Here is a 17,464-nt window from a genome sequence, read left to right on the forward strand (position 1 = left end):
AGGAGGGGCGGGGCCGGGAAATTCCCCGGCGGGGCGGGGAGGCCCGCGCGGTAGTCAGCTGAGCTCCGCTGGGCGGGGTCTCGAGGCGGCGCTGCTGCCGGAGGCTCCCGGAGTCCCCGCCGCCCCGCTGCCAGCCCCCGGGTGGCGTCTGCATCCGGGTCCGAAGTCCTCCCCCGGCCGGCTCGGTGCCGAGGAAGCCGTGACCCCGAGTGAGGCGAGAGCGCTGGCGCCGGTGAGCGGGGCCGGGGTGGGCAGGCGCTGGGGGAGGCGGCGGCTCGTCCCCTGCCCTGGAAGCTGTTCCCGCAGCCCGTTCCCGGCCACCCTGAGCCAGTGGGGGCGTGGGTAGCGAGGGATGGGGTGTCCCCTCCGGTGGGAGAGTGTCCAGGACGGTGACCTGTGGGGAAGGGCAGCGGGGGCGGCCGTCCTAAGGCGCCCTTCCCCCCTTCTCCCGGCCTGGCGATCTGCAGGTGACTTACTCTGCAGGTCACCAAGGTAGTTTAAGGGTGACAGCCTTCCTCAGGCTGGGATTCCTCATTATAAGGGAAGCGGTGAAGGGTACACCTCTGGCTTTATGAAATGGCCCGGGAACACTAAAAACAAGGGACCTCTCCCTAAGGTGGTGGGATACTGAACAGTTGAATCTTCATAAACCATTCTATCTAGGAGAACATATATATATATATGCTTTTATACAGAGAGAGAAAGAATATGAATATTTGGTGAGACCGAGGAATTGTTTTTGCTGTTGTAAATGTGTAAGCTGGAGACTGTAGACATTGCTAAGAGAAAATGAAACTCAGGTTCTCCACCAGGAAAACTGTTGTGTGGAAATGTGTGCCACAGAGCTCTTTCAACATGAAATGGAAAACCAAAGCCGTAGGACAGTAAGATGGTGTTAGGACATCAGAAGCCTCACATCTGAGCAAGTGGCATTTAGGAGAGCCTTCCCCCCCTTGCTCTTTGCCTAGGGGTCCCTGGCTAACCCCCAGGATGTGCCCAGTTTGTACTGGGCTGGAGAGATCCTGGAGCAGAGCCAAGGCCTGAGACTGCTCTGGAATGGAGTAGGCAAGTGAAGTTTAAATGTAGCCCATAGAGAAAGGACAGTCATTAGTCTTTGGGGGTGATCGGTCTGTTTTTCTAATGAGCAAGTTTAAGTATTCTTTATATATTGTGAATAACATTATAAAAGTAGTATCTTCTTTTTGTAATTGACCTCAGGTTGCATCTTATACTATGGAATCCAACTAAACCCTCCAAAAAACAAAAGCAAACTTTATTCTTGAAAGGAATTGGTCACTGTATTATCTTCCCATTGGAACCCCTTCCACCCCCCTTAAGTAGAAGCACATGGGTACTCTCTTCTTTGCCAAACCCTGCTTTTTTGTGAATTTTTTAGAGACTCAGACTGTTCGATATATTCTGTGGAATCTATGGAATAGCAAATCCAAAGGAAAAGGAAAAAAAATTAAACTTTGTTTTTGAAAAAATCTTTGATTCCGAAAGAAAAAAGTTATATTAAAAGTTTTCATTTTCACTTTGACATGTATGAGTATTGAATAACAGAATGTGTGTTATGAAATGACATCCAGGTACCTTTGTAGTGGTATTTAAAAAAAAAAAAAAGCACTAATTTTCTCAATAAGTCTTAAAAGCTGAGTGTAAGAATCTGGAAATGAATGCCATAGAACTGTAGGAAAACTCAGTACTAGCGTGCTGGGTTTGTCACCTACACAGCAGGAAGTGTTTTACTAGTCTTAGACTTTAAAATACCTTGTTAAACTGTATTTTCATTTCATTGCAACAAACGTTTACTGAGAGCCTGCTGCGTGCCAGTCGCTAGGAAGAATAAACTAGAGATCTTGGCTTAGGTTTGACTGCGAGATGGGCTGGCATTGGATGATTACAGTACTTTGCAGAGAAGGGCCAAGGAGATGGAACACACAAAGTGCTGTTGGGTTCTCAGAGGAAAGAACAGTTCCTTTCACATAGGATATCTATTTGAGCTGAATATTGAACTGTCTAGTGGGTATTTGCCAGAGCAAAAGGGGGCCAGACATTTCAGGCAGAGAGAGCTCTGTCTTGTATGGGAAGAGCTGTAAGCAATCAGACGAGCTTGTATTGGGAAAGAAAACATGGAGGAAATGAGGCTAAGATGGAAAGAGATGAGAGTCAGACCATGTAGGAGACTATGAAAAATTCATTCAGCAAGTATTTTTTGAACCCCCAGAAATCCTATATTCTGTGGAGTGCAATATTGTTGTAGTTCAGATAAGACAAGAAGGGTGTGACCTAAGTTGGTGGGATGGAGAGAAGATGGAAGTGACAGCACTTGGTGACCCATTAGACTTGGGGAAGAGGGAATGGGAAGAATCAATCATAACTCCCAGGTTCCTGCCTGGGGCAATAATGTGAAATCTACTTCCATTTTCTGTATGTTACAGATTACAAAATCAGAATACCATTTCTGTCACAAAAGGTGAGGGTTTTCTTGCCCTCTTAGTAGGATACAGTTTTTCTTTTTCCTGGATGGTGATAGGTTTAGTTGATGCGATTTTGGAATCTTAGCCTCGTGTGAACCCAAACCAGAATTTGCCAATAACCAGCTGTTGTTTCCAATCAATAAATAGGTCTTTACTTTTTAAAATTAATTTATCCACTTGATGACAGACTCATAGATAGAGAGCAGCAGGCTGATAACTGTTGGGGGGGTGTTAGGGGGTTGTTGAACAAGAAAGAAAGAAAAAACTCATGGACATGGACAACAGTGTGGGGGGAGGGTAGAGGGAGGTGGAGGAGGGTATAGGAGGAGTAAATGGTGATGGGCAGAGATTTGACTTGGGGCTGTGAATGTACAATAGAGAGTACAGATGATGTGTTGTAGAATTGTGCACCTGAAACCTGTATAATTTAGTTAACCAGTGTCACCCCAATAAATTCAATAAAAGGGAAAAAAACTAATTTATCTACTTGGGGATTGAACCTACAAATACTTAATCAGCAAATCGGGAGAATCAGCCAACCAGGGTTGGGGCCTGGGCTTATTCTGTATTATGCCTGCTGGTCCAATATACAGTGGGTGGAAGTCAGTATAGTCAGTATAAGGCAAATTTCAAAATGACTCTCTGACAATCAGAGTCATCCTGTAATAGAATGACTTGTAATAGAATAGTTGCCTGCTAAGGTCATCGCTTATATTTTCTATCATTGAAGTCATTCAAGCCTGGTCTGTATGACCATCTGCCATGGGAAATGGATAAGACATTCTTGTATTGAATAAGGAATTGGACTGGATTATTTTTAAGGCCAACTCAGGAATGAGATGTAAGCTCATGCCTACAAAGTCAAGTCATTGCTATAATTACTTGACCTCTGGAATTAAGAACGATAAAAATATATAATCAGGAATTCAAATAGCAGATCTGGGAATTAAATCTAGGAGCTTTTGCTTTGGATCTTTTACCTTCCAACTAGTTCTCATTCTTTCTCATTGGCAAAATCTTGACAAATACAGTGCTAAATTAATTCACCCTTTTGTAGTTAAAGATCACCTTTGCTTAGAAATGACACCTTTCAGATCCAGATTAGTTGGCCTTTTATGAGAAATTCTGTTATTAGGTGGAACCTTGGAATAAATGACTTAGTTCCAAATTCCATGACCTTTGAAGATGTATGCAAGGGTTTCTAATGCATCTCTGTGTTTGCTTAACTGAAAGTAGCTCAAGGTAATGTTAAAAACAGAGAATTCAGCTTCCTCTGGCATTCTACCAATAGACATTTCCCATATGCACTGTACTGTGATAACTCCTAGTGAGGCCCTCCAAATATTCTAAAACCATAAAGTGTCCTTTGAGTCACCAAAATTGATTAAATTGCTTTTATTAAAAATTTGGTAATAATTTACATGCTTATAATTTTGGTTTTTACATGCTTATGTTCAGCATATGTGCTTTTAATTTACTATGACATTTGCATTACCAAATAAATTTTCCTAACAATGCTGGAAAACAAAGAGTTTACTATAACTAGGACAGGCATATATTTTATTAGTGAGAGGGGATGGCACAGCCTTGAGAGTGTTAGGGTACATGGGTTGAACTGTGATTTGCTAGAAGCTTAAGAATACTTTTTGACCTGAAACCAAACGTAATGATCATCGGTTGCTAGACAAGTCAATAAACCATAGCAGGAGGCCAGGTGACTTCTGAAGATCACACTTCTGGTTAGTCGCACCCAGTATTTTTACTCCTGTCTGCCTTAGTATAACCCTGCTTTTTTCCTGGTGTCCTTATAAAATCTGGGTAACCTGAAAAAGTGAGAAGCACCAGTGTAAAAACTAGAACCACTTTAACTTTATTATGGTTGTGTCCAGAAGCTTGGTGGAGGTATAAAGGAAAGTCAAGGAGGAAAAATATCTGCCCAATTTGCAAAGGAAAATCTCTCTTTTCCTCCCTCCTCCCCTTTCCTCTCTCCTCCCCTTTCCTCCCTTCCTCTGTCTTTCCTCCCCTCTTCTCCTTTCCTTCTTTTTCCCCTCTCTTGGAAAAAACGTTAAGGAAAAATGTGTGCATATAATACAATGAAACCAAACCCATCTACAGATATCTGCTTAGACACTTAATTAAAAAAAAATTTTTATTGCCCTGGCCGGTGTGGCTAAGTTGGTTGAACGTCATCCCATGCACTGAAAGTTTTCTGTTCGATTCCCCGTCAGGGCATGTGCCCAGGTTGTGGGTTCGATCCAGGTCAGGCTGCATACGAGAGGCCACCAATTGATGTTTCTCTCCCACATCAATGTTTCTATCTCTCTCCCTTTCCCTTCCTCTCTCTCTTAAAAAAATCAATTAAAAACATATTAAAAACATTTTTATTGAATTTTAAATGTTAAATCTGTTAAATGTTTCCATTTACTCTTTAATTATACTTTTTGCAGTATTATCATTGAATACCTGAGGAAATTTAATGTGGACAAGTGATAAACATTACAACAATTTTATCTTTAGGTCTATTACCTAGAATTTTAATATTCCTCTGCAAAATAAATGGGAACACTGTTACTAAGTTAAAACTCTTTCTTTTAAATCCTCACCCAAGAATATGGTTTTTTTGGTTTCTTTTATTGATTCTAGAGAGAGAGAAAGGGAGAAAGAGAGAAACATCGATTTGTTGCCTCAACCCAGGATCAAACCCACAACCTAGGTGTATAACCTGACCTGGAATTGAACTGGCAACCTTTTGGTGTATAGAATAAGGCTCAACCAACTGAGCCACCAGTCAGGAGAGTAAGAACCCGTTTTTATGAAATATTAGCACCAACATAATTCTGTGCAAAAATGAATTTTATAGAAAGACAGAAAAACTGGTGTTATTCAAATTATTTTTATCCAAATTATTTTATGCAAAATAATGCAGATTGTTTTATTGGGGAAAACAAAAGTCCATCTAGTCACCTGATACTGAGAGAGCACACTTCAGCATTATTCCTCTTCTAAATGAAGTAATGTGTAAAATGTAGATGCCTTCAAAAGGCTCACGGTTGAATATTATGCTTTATCAGTGTTTTTTACCTCCTTAAATTGCCATCTTCATCAAAGAATTTCATGAGAATGCCTTTCCTTGTGCTAACTGCCCTAGAGAGAAGTCCCAAAGGTGACGGTGTCGTGGGGCCTGCTGTCCTGTCAATAGTAGTACCATCTCTATCTACAGATTCCTCAGACAAAAGGCAGGTTGCCAGCCTCTCAGTTCCAGGGGACTTCCAGAGAACCCAGGTACCACCTCTGGTTGGATTGAGAAGAAGCAGCACCCTGCATTCCATGTGCATAGTTGCATTTTATTACACAGACGCTGAGAGAGTGCTCATAGATGTTATGATTCAGTGATAGATCAGATAGTGCATGTCTCTCTCCTCCTCTTCCAGTGACTGATTCACTGACTCTGCAGTTCTTCATGAAAAGGCTTATCATCATCTTCATGAAGTGTGAAAAAGAAAACGTTTGCCCAGAGCATGTAGAAGAGTCATTAGAAGAGATTTTTGTGTCTGCCCAGGTGGTAGGCTACACAGAAGTAGAGTTGGGATGCACTTTCTCTTACTTATGTCCACTTTGATCCCTCTACAAAATAAAGGGCTGTGCTTAAAACAGTCTCAGAATATGCAATAATTAGGCAAAAATTTTCTAGTCTTTTTAGTGTACTCTGCAAAATTATCAAATACCAAAGCCTAAATATAGTCATACCTTTATCGTATTATAGGTCTGGGTTTGGAATCACTCTTGATACTTGGTTGTGCTTCTTGTTAAGTGACTTTGGTGAGCTATGAAACCTCAGTGAACCCAGCTTTGTCCCCCGTAAAAGAGATATAGTTGAGTTTCAGTGAGGATTAGAAACTGACGTGTGTGATGCAGTGATTCAGGACATAGTAAGCATCCAAATTATGTTAGTTCCCCCTTTCTTCTTAGCCAAAAATGTAAGAAATAAAATATGAAGATTATGAGCAGCTTTATTGAGAGATAATTCACATACCATACAGTTTACCCAAAACAGAGATTTGAGTTTAAAGATTTGCATGGGGAAATCAATTTAATGATACTTTGTCCATGTCTACAAGTACATATATATGGAAACCCTCTTGAATGACTTGTGTTAGGATTCCTGATCATCCTGATGTCATGCCTTCTCTTCCTCCTCCACATCCCAGCTTCTCACTACACCCCTGTACACACCCATATACACAGACATGCACATGCACACACATACACACTGAAGCTAGGATATACCTTTTTTGTTTAAAAGGAAGAATCATAAATGTTCAAATATATTTGGAGAGAAAGTAGGCAACTCTTGGGATACATATTAGCAATTGCTAATGGATTGGGGGACTCCTGGGGACCCCTTGCAGAGGGGAGAGAGCTATTTTTCAGTTTGTAACTTTTCCATAGGAATTGCTGCCATGTCCTACCAACCACTTAATTGCCTGACTGAAAAGGGGGGCAGCCCCAATGAAACCACAGGAAATGGACCCCCCAATCTGGATCACACAAACCTGAACACATTTACCCCAGAGGAGCTGCTGCAGCAAATGAAAGAGCTCCTGATTGAGAACCATCAGCTGAAAGGTGAGCAGCACCTGGGCCCTGTGTCTTTCCATTCATCCTGGGCCTTCCTGAGCCTAATCCCTTTGTAATAAGGCTTGTAGGTGAACTCCTTGCTCTCTGTCTGGTTCCCTGGGGGCAGAAAGAGCACAGAATTTCCCTTTCAGTAAGGCTAAAACTGTTTCCATTATTTACTTTTGGGTATAGGTCAGAATAATAAATATTTTTTGTATCTCAGGGAAATGGCATAGACATTTATCCCATTTAAAAGGAAAGAGAAAGAGGCTGCTATTATTTCAGAATTAGTCCTAAATATTACCTTGCTAAGAGGAAGCATTCTAATATCAAGCCATGGCTTTTGGCATTCCCAGTGTTTGAATCTAGGAGTCACAGATGTTAGTCTGTCTAGTTATTCATAGGTATTTGTGCTATACGGAGGTACCCAAATCAGTTTTACTTTCTTGGGACTTTTGAGGAATAGAAATAACGTTAAACCTGCTAGTCCTGTCTGGAAGCAAAAACCACTCATCTTGCTCTACAGTCTTTCCGACTGACCCTCGTGCCCAGGTCCAGCATCGCGTCTTTAGATTCCCAGCCGCATGGTGAAGTGGTTTGAAGGGTGGTTTGACTCATTAAATCAAGTCCAGTCCTTGTTATGTGATACGCTCACTCTGAACCCCATACAGAAGCCATGAAGCTAAATAACCAAGCTATGAAAGGGCGATTTCAGGAGCTCTCGGCCTGGACAGAGAAACAGAAGGAAGAACGCCTTTTTTTTGAGATCCAGAGCAGAGAAGCCAAAGAGCGCTTAATGGCTCTGAGTCATGAAAATGAAAAATTGAAGGAAGAACTTGGAAAACTAAAAGGGAAAACAGAAAGTTCATTTGAGGTGAGCAGACTGATTAGTTGTGATTTTATTTTATTAACATTTTTAGTGGAATCTTATTTGTCTAGACTTGTAGATCAAACCCTTTCATGGTTCAGGTGTTTTGCATTATCTTGAAAGGAGTGTTCTTGCTGAGAAGATTGGTTGCAATTTTAAGCGTCATGAATAATCTCTGTTGGGAGAAAGAAATTTGTAAAGCTTTGACCATATTGATTTTAGTCAGAAGAATGTTGAAGTTATAAATCACTATTTTGTATTCATTATAGACGGAGCAGAAGGACCTCTGCCTAGAATTGTGCAAGTGTTAGTTTTTGGTATATGTCTTTGATATGAAACTACATTTTTAAAATTTACTATTACTCAGAATTTTTACTTGTTGACCTTGTCCTTCCTCTCAGTCTAAAGCAGATTCTTCACTTTATGTTTTACATTTACTTCTGAAAAATGTTTTGACAAATGTCGTGTTGCAGTAGGAGTTTACATAGGGTGGCCATGTTTTCATTGCCCCCAAAGCACCTGAGAAATACACACACAACCAAGAGTGGATGTCAAAGATGTTAGTGAAAAAACAAATCAGAACACATGTGAAGCCTCTGCCCATCCTCTAACACTCACTGAGTATTATTTGTTCAGGTGGGCATCTGTCCGAACCTGCAACCTAACAGCCCTTTGGAAGATGGAGCACTGGGAGGATGTAATACCAGATATCAGTGATTGTCTTGGGACCTTACTTTGAACTTTGTTGATCTCTAATTTCTTAAATGGGTAAAGAATGCAGACAAATAAATCAGAAAGAAAATAATGAAAAGGGACGATATTGAATAATCTAAAGAATGAAAAGTTGATTAGAAAAATATCATAGTTTATGTCAATGATCTCATCAGCTCATGCTCATGAGACAGTGAAAACATTCCGCTTTAATACATTTATATTTTTATTGGAAATGTTTCACCGTTAACAAGATTTATTATTTCTGGTGCTTCAGCGTGTCTTACAGTTCTAAGAGCATTAAGTCACTTTTCTGGGGGAAATCTCTCATTGTCCAAATATTTTTGAGGTACTGTACTCTGAAGAAATGATTCCCTGGGATACATGAGTAATTTTCTATTCTCTGGAACAAAATATCCTACAGATATTTCCCTTGTTTTTTGGGATGTGAACTGACAGTTGGCTTCAGCCATTTGAAGCCTATCACACTGAAGCAAAAAAGGAAGCTTCCAGAAGCAATTTCTTTGTCTAAGATAGTCTACCTGTAGGTTTTCCTACATGTCCCAGTATTGGAAGAAGTTGAGATCAGAAGCTGAAGCTCTAGACAGCTTCTTTCAATGCAGATAATAAGTTGAAGTGAGCTACAACTTTCTCCCCCAAAGTATGCCTCCCAGGCCCACCCCTGACTCCTTGCCTCTTCTTTAATCTTTGTTTCATGGATCATTTGAGACGATTTTTAAAATTTGGGCCCTCATCTTCCTGACTTACTAAAGCTCTTAAGGCCTTGGATTTCTCTCACTCATGCTTGCCCATCTTTGCCACTGTTTCTACAGAAAATGCCCCCCAATCTATCAGGGCTGCTCAGGCCTTCTGTGCCACAGAAGGCCAGGGAGTTGGGAATTTCCTTTAGAGAGCTGCCTTCCGATCCTCAGGGAGAGGCTGAGGCATTAATGGTTCTGTCCAGTTTCACTGAGTTACACATTATAATGTCTCTAAAGAGTACTTTTTAACTTTCAATTGAAGATTGCTAGGCAAAGGTCATTAGATAGACTTTTCTTCTTGCATTATAAGATGGCATGTCAACTTGCACGCATTGCCAAGACAGCAGGATAGAAACATTACACAGATACACAGAAAGACCAAGAAGTGGCTGTCTCACTAAGGTCAATGATAAGTACTCAGATGCGATGGCAGCGTGACAAACAGTGCAGTGGGGGTTGACATTCGGGACAATAAACCATGGGAGTTCTAGTCCAGGAAGGCAGTGAAAAGACTCTCAGTGTTAAAATGGAGAGAAACTTAAGTTTTATCCTACAAGGTGTTTATGGACAAATAAGTAGATTCATAATTTCCCAGTGATGATTAAGAGATGCACACGTTGTGGAAAAAGACAATTAACCTGACTGTCCAAATTCTAGTGTCATGGCCTTATATTCCTGGTCCTCAGTACTTGTTTAAAATTCTCTTTCCAGGAACATACTTTTATAAGGAGACAGAAATTCAAATAAAGCTCTTTAAAAAACTAAAATAAAAGTATTTCTTACTTTTATGCAAAGGTAGTTTTTATTTTTTTATATGTCTTTATTAACTTCAGAGAGAGGAAGGGAGAGAGAGAGAGAGAAACATCAATGATGAGAGAGAGTCATTGATCAGCTGCCTCCTGCTAGGGATGGAGCCCACAACCCAGGCATGTGCCCTGACCAGGGATCGAACCGGTATCTCCTGGATCCTAGGTCAATGCTGAACTACTGAGCCATGCCGGCCAGGCGCGAAGATGGTTTTTAAAAATTCATTATATAACCTGTCCCCTGAGAGGGTCACATGGGTAAATGTGAAGATTCCTAATTGGGCATAGTCTTGCCCCTCCCCTGCTTGCTTCTGATTCCAGGCTGAGCAGTACCTTTCCTTGTATGTTTTCATTTCTTCACATGTATGTTTCCTTGGTGTGAGTCATTACTAAGAGAGAGAGCATAAGCCTTTAACCTTTCCTTGTACACCTGACTTCATTTCACAATGACTTGCTTTTCTCTAAGGCCTGTGGTAGTTCCTAGCAAGGGACTGTTCCAAATGAAGAGAAGCGTGATCTCGATGGTGGGAGGGGCACTTCCCTGCTGCACTTTTTACTATTTCATGGTCCAAGCACATGCCCTTCTGATACTTTTTGGTTCCAATGTGAGCCTTTGGACCTGTTTACCACTCCTTAGGAAATCTATCACAGAGGGTGTGTATGTGTATGTGTGTATACATGTCAGTTTTCTAATGTGCTGCATCCTCTCATAATCTCAAGTGTATGCATTTCTGCTGGTGCCATGCCCACAAGAGCAGTGAAGGTTTCCTCAGCAGGAAATCAGAGAGGCCAAGAAGGTCATAGCCAGCAGATACCTTAGAGACCATGTGGTACCATGTCTTTCTTTCTAACTCAAGAAAACTTGAGGCCAAGACACAAAGTGAATCTACTCAAGGCAACACCTGCACTGATTAGCAGAGTGTGAACTTGAGTCTCTTCTCCCTGCTCCCAAGTAAAACACCACAGCTAAACAGGGTCTTGCTCTTCTGACTTTGTCATATTCAGTAATTGCAACAGGATGAACACAACATGTACTTGACATTAGTGAAATATTAATGTTTATTAATGTTTATAGAGGCCGAAATTTAATTTTTTTTCCTTTCATTACCAGCCTCTGAATTTTCAGTTTGCTTATTTCTCAACAGATTTATGTTTAATAACCTTAAAACAACAACACAGAGTATTATAGTACCCAGACTACATTCCTAGGAGAATCTTGAGCCTTTCATTGTGTTTTCGCCATTACTGTACCAAGTGAGGTCTTTGGTGCTTTGCTTTCTAAGTAGACATGACAGGTATGGGAAGTGTGGTGGTGGGTATACATTTATGGGGGAAATAGAAAAGGCAAGAGTGTTGAGTTGGGGCAGCTTTTTGTCCTTATTTTCTTGTATTTTTGGACTATACCTTATAATTCTGCCATTGCCAAAGACAGGTTGTTTTTGTGGAGTTTTTTAATTTACTGCAAAAGCACCCTGGCCAGGGTTGGTTGTGTTGCGGAACCGGGGACGTTCCCCTTACGGAAAGACCAGGCGGCACTCGGAGGCTTGGGGTTCAGGAGGTTGGTTCATTTTACGCTGGGGGCCCAGAGGAGTCCAAGCCCAAAGTCTGAGCCCCGAACACAATTGGGCAAGGAGTTATATACCGTCCATGTTTCCACCTACGTTGCTGTAGGGGGGCGGGGCTCACCTATCTAGTTTGGCACACAGGGGGAAAGTGGCGGGGTGCAGGAAGGGGAAGGGGGGGACTGTTGGCCATTGTAGACTGAGTTTTCCCTTATCAGTTGGAGCATCGTCCTGTACACCAAAAGGTGGCAGGTTCCATTCCTGATCAGGGCACACGCCCAGGTTGCAGGTTCAATCCCCAACTGGGGCAATTGATGTTTCTCTTTCACATCGATCTTTCTCTCTCCCGCCCTCCTCTCTCTAAAATCAATTTAAAAGTAATAAAAATAAAGTATTTAAAAAACTATGCAAAAGCACTGTATTTTTAAATTGAATTTATTGAGGTAACACTGGTTAACAAAATTATACTGGTTTCAGGTGCACAATTCTACAACACATCATCTGTATACTGTATTGTGTGTTCACCACCCCAAGTCAAGTCTCTGTCCTGGTGGTTTATTTTCATATCACATTATTCCAGCAGGCTGAGGAAGCATGTCTTTCTTGTCATGAGGTTATTTTCATTTTTTTATTATTTGAATACAACAAAATAATGTCAAAATGTTTATTTTTAAATGTTATGTCAAAATAAATTGCCAAGGAAAAGTGAGAATTTTCAACTGTAAAACACAGGGGACCAAGATGTGGAGAAACCACCTTGCCAGTGGGTATGGGGCACTTGAGTTTGATGCTGCAGCCTTAGTTTTATTCATTAATTTGCTTTTCTCTTTATCATTTCCAGAACCCCCCTGGGGACCCCAAAGTCCCCAAAGCAGAAGCAGAACAGGAAATGGAGCAGCTGAAGACCCAAGTGGTGCGACTTCAAGCTGAAAAGGCAGACCTGCTGGGCATTGTGTCTGAGTTGCAGCTCAAGCTGGGCTCAGGCGGCCCCTCCGAAGACTCTTTTGTTGAAATACGGTTGGCTGTAAGTGTTTTGGTTTTGTATTAAGCAAATTCCAAAACCTCACCTGGGCAGTTGATGCAAATACCACCATTTCTTTTTCAACATAGGGAAGCCACTTAGTGGGGAAATTTCAGTGTAGCAAAGGTAAATTGGCCCTTGTTTTTTAAGTATAACACAATACTTGTGAGGGTTATCATAGCTGAAAGGGAAAAACATCAATTAATTCTTATGACGAAAGAGCTAATCCTTCTTTTTTCCAATATGTCTTCACATATCAGACATTTATGTCACCGACCTAAAACGCAAAAAAACCCCCCAAAACACAAACTTTTTCAGACCAGGTCTCAAAGCTGTGTTCAGCATTTCACTTAGGTAAGCAGAATCGTGATCAGATGCAGTAAACTAATGGCTTTAAAACACTTCTTAACATTAGAACCCTCTTTTCAAACAAGGTCTTATGAAGAACTGTGGTTTGTTAAAAATAAGTAGTGAAAAGGAGCAGAGCTGCTCTGGTTGTAGTTGGAGGAACTATCTTGGCTTCTCTAACAGCAGCTACTTGGGAACCTCTGAGAACAGAGTTTAAAGCCAGTGCTATCAAACTTGCATTTATGTGCCACCCAAAATAAAGTGGTCTAAGTGAGTTATCATGTCCTAGCACATGTACAGTGTCTGTCAAGTGTATGTCTGGGTGTTCGACAGTCCTACTAACAAGGTGAATGAACCACAGGGGCCTCTCCTTCCTTACTACTAAAAAAGATTGAGAAGAGAGGGGAAAACACATGTAGATCCAATCCTATGTCATACACACTGTCATTTTAGGTTTGTCAAAGTGCATGTCTGTTAAAGGAAAAGAGATTAACTGTGTCTCTGAAAGAGAAAAATGGGTGGGGGAAGTGGGAAGCAATTTGCAAAAAGCTAAACTACTGATGTGTCCAAAATATTAGAGTGTGACTTTCTTTGCTTTCTGATTCATTTGCTGCACTAAAGATTGATAGATTTGGAGAATGGCTGTTAATAACCTTGCCATCCATGTCCCCTAGTAAATTTTAGATGCATTAAAAGTGGCTGAAATCAAGAGAATTAAAATACCATTTAAAAGCACAGTTTGCCAGAATACCCTTTCTGCAAATGACTAAAGATTATGAAACACAAGTTTGATAAAAGAGCATTAACCTTCTGCAAATAACTGATAAAATTCAAGAAGCCCAAAGAGCCTATCAGAAGTTTCCAAAAGATTTCTGCCTCCAGGGTGTGCTTAGCATATTATGTTCCCTTACTGATGAGTGACAGTTATTTTTAGTGTAAACCTGTTTCTCTTGCCTTGCTTCTGTGAACTGGAAAGCACTGCCCAAGATTTAGGAAGAGTGTACACGAAACTATCCAGAACATCTTTGTGCATTTTTGGAAGATTATCCCGCTACCCCATTAGAATAGAAATGTCCTTCAAGTCATTGAAGTGGTCTTAATCTTGTTTCCTAAATGGCTCAAGATGCGTAGGGTTTCTAATAGGAGCTGACTTTGTGCTTTGTGAGCCTTGTTCACAGAAAACCACCTCTTTTTCAACTTTGCTTCAGCAAGTTCTAGTATTTTGCATTTTAAAGGACTGTACAGGAAAGGTATGTGGAGTTGTCTCTAGCTCTGTGTGACCTTAACCTGGGAAAGAAGTGCAAAGGAGAGCAGGAGATAAGCATTCATGTTATGGGGTCAGATTGACCATGCTGAATGAGAGACCAAACTTCATCTAGATATTTATAATCCTGACAGGGCATGTGGGGTGAGGGAAGGGTACATTTCCATTCCATCTGAGTCACCAAATTTAAACATCTCACACTTAAATGTTTGGTAGGTTGCATGTCATCAAAATTCTTGATCTTTTGCTTTTTCATCTTTTGATAAAGAATTTGTCTTGTAGACATACTGTGTTAAGTCCCTTTCATTTCTGCTTCTACAGGAAGGAGGAGCAGATGTGGCAATGAAAGAAATCAAAACGATTCCAGGGCCCACAAGAACTGATTCCATTGACACGTATGTGAAGAAAGACTAGGGCTGTTGGACAGTCTTGTCACTTCCAGGTCTCCACTGAGAGGTCGAACATCATCGGCTAAAAAAGTCACATATTAATTTATACCAGGACCTATTAAGAATGTTCTGTTTAAATGCTGTTTAATGTTGCAGCTAAAACTGGCACAGAATAAAAACAATGTTCAATGCCATTTCAGGCTAACTAACCCTCGCCACTCAAGATATTTCATCTCCTTCAGATAAAAAGTGAAAGCAAATTTGTTCTCAAAAGACCTATGTTTCGTAATTTGCATACCAGAGCAGTTTGAGCTGGACCAGGCCGCCCAGCTTGATAAGTGGCATATTTCCATTTTCTCTGCCCTGTTCACTTCTGAGTACAAACCAAGGTGACTAATACTACTAATACTACTAGGTAATCTATAACAATGGCTGTCACTGCTCACAGTCTCTGAGTGTTTCTTGAAAGTGCCCAGATATCTTACCTGTGGAGTCTCAAGTACTTATTAGGAAGTAGACCTTGTAATTGATGGGGGCACTTTGAGGAGATGGTAGAAGGACTGGGCCCCTGAGACTCTTGCACATAGCACTCCTCCAGAACAGGCTGTCAGCTCATCCTCTATAAGCCGGTTACTACTGTATTAGTCTACTTAAAAGAGACAGTTATCTGAAAGTTTCTCTGAGGGTCTCTTCCCTCATAGACTTTTAAAAAATTTTATTTATCTTGCCCGGCCGGGCATGGCTCAGTGGTTGAGCATTGACCTAGGATCCAGGAGATCACTCGGTTTGATTCCCGGTTAAGGCACATGCCCGGGTTGTGGGCTCAATCCCCAGTTAGAGGCGTACAGGAGGCAGCCCATCAGTGATGACTCTCTCGTCATTGTTCTTTCTATCTCTCCCTCTTCCTTCCTCTCTCTGAAATCAATAAAGATATATATTTTTTAAAAATTTATTTATCTTTATTGTTGAGGATATTACAGATGTCTGTCCCCCATTCCTCCCCCATAGACTTTTATTAGTATCTTTTTTTCTATAACTTGATGAAAGTATTTATAAAACATGAAAATGGGCTGTTAGTTTTTTTCTGTTATGCTCCCAAGCCCTTGTATGAGGGAGAAAATAAGTATTATCTAATATCCTTTCTTCAAGCAGAACAATTGGCATAAATGAAAGTTATTCCCTTTTTTAGTTAGAAATTCCTCAGTTTTTCCCCATATTGTGTTTTTTTTTAAATATTGGAAGACGTTACTGAAAGTCGTGGGAAGGAAGAAAACCCTGAATGAAATATCCAAGCCACTTCCTCCTCATTTAGATCAACATGCGCAGACCACTTCCTCTTTCAAGCCACACAGCTGTTTTTTGATTGCAGCTTATTTATCCTGCTTAAAAGTATATTGAGGAGTCAGAGATTGACTTCTGGGTTTGGAGTTTGAGCTTAGGAGTTGGGAACAGGAATTTACTCCTGGCTGTTTATCGGATGGGGGAATTTTGAGTAGATTACTGAAAGAGTAGCTGCCATTAGCATCAGCATAGTCATCCGGAATGTTTAGTTATTGTAGCGGTGGTCGTGGTTTTGTTTGCTTGTCTTTGAACTGCCTCTTTTTTTTTTTTTTAAATATATCTATATCGATTTCAGAGAGAGGAAAGGAGAGGGAGAGAGAGAGACAGAAACATCAATGATGAGAGAGTCATTGATTGAGCCCACAACCCGGGCATGTGCCCTGACCAGGACTCGAACCCCAATCGCCTGGATCCCAGGTCGATGCTCAACCGCTGAGCCACGCCCGGCCGGGCTGAACTGCCTCTTGATTTAATCACATTTTGAAATCAAGAAAAATATTTGATATACCAACAATACCTACGTTTCTCTAATTATTTGGATTTCTTCTCAACTCAAGAATGTGATGCTTCTGTCGAGTTGGCATGTCACCACTGGCAACATGTGTGCTGTGTACTTTGACTGTGGTCCTCTTTGAGACAAGTTCTCTAGGAGAGCTGGGCACCAGAAACCAGGACTACCCCTGCTCTGCTGTCCCCGTGGGTCCTGTGGTCTGCTGTTGTGAGCACGTGCAGTGTAAAGCAAACCTACTCATTAGTCTCCACTCTTTCCCTAGAAAGCACTAGGGTTCACAGGGCCAGCGCTGCTTGTCAGTAAATGAGAATTAATTGGAGAGTGTTCTGGAAAGCAGTTCCTTTAAGTTGGTTCCAGTTATATTCTTAGACTTTGACATTTTTGTTTTCTGACGAAAACCTTTTAACCTCTATCCCGCTATGATGTAGGAGCAGATCTGCAGAAGGTGCCAGGAATTATTTGGAATCTGAGGAATTAACTGTGAGCCAGCTCCTGCTTTGCCTAAGGGAAGGAAACCAGAAGGTGGAGAGACTTCAAAATGCACTAAAGGAAGCCAAAGAAAGGTATGAAATAGGTAACTTGAAATATGCACGCATTGCTTTTTTAACAGCTTTTTCGAGATAACATTAAGTTACCATACAGTTCATCCATTTAAAATGTACATTTCAATGATTTTTAGAATATTCACAGAGTTATGTAGCCATTATCACTTTATAATTTTTAGAAGGTGTTTCCCCCAAGTAAGAAACCCAGTACCCATTAGCACTCATTCCCTATTCCTCCCA

At 41.0% G+C, this 17,464-nt stretch overlaps 1 protein-coding gene across 4 annotated transcripts in view; it reads left to right on the forward strand.

The window, feature by feature from the left end:
- Position 1: 1 nt before the first annotated feature.
- Positions 2 to 17,464, forward strand: part of OPTN (optineurin) — a 48,234-nt gene continuing 30,771 nt past the window's right edge. For 2 of the 4 annotated variants that reach the window (XM_081143769.1, XM_081143771.1), the window contains exons 1-6: positions 2 to 232; positions 6,930 to 7,106; positions 7,769 to 7,971; positions 12,647 to 12,829; positions 14,760 to 14,833; positions 17,108 to 17,242. In XM_081143769.1, coding sequence (XP_080999895.1) covers positions 6,941 to 7,106; positions 7,769 to 7,971; positions 12,647 to 12,829; positions 14,760 to 14,833; positions 17,108 to 17,242 — 761 coding nt within the window. In that variant the 5' untranslated portion in view covers positions 2 to 232; positions 6,930 to 6,940. Of the gene's footprint in view, positions 233 to 5,628; positions 5,763 to 6,929; positions 7,107 to 7,768; positions 7,972 to 12,646; positions 12,830 to 14,759; positions 14,834 to 17,107; positions 17,243 to 17,464 lie in introns of those variants that run through there. The other 2 variants (XM_081143770.1, XM_081143772.1) reach the window with 2 other exon arrangements.

The sequence above is a fragment of the Miniopterus schreibersii genome (assembly GCF_964146895.1).
Source record: "Miniopterus schreibersii genome assembly, chromosome: 1".
NCBI classification, from domain to species: Eukaryota; Metazoa; Chordata; class Mammalia; order Chiroptera; family Miniopteridae; genus Miniopterus; species Miniopterus schreibersii.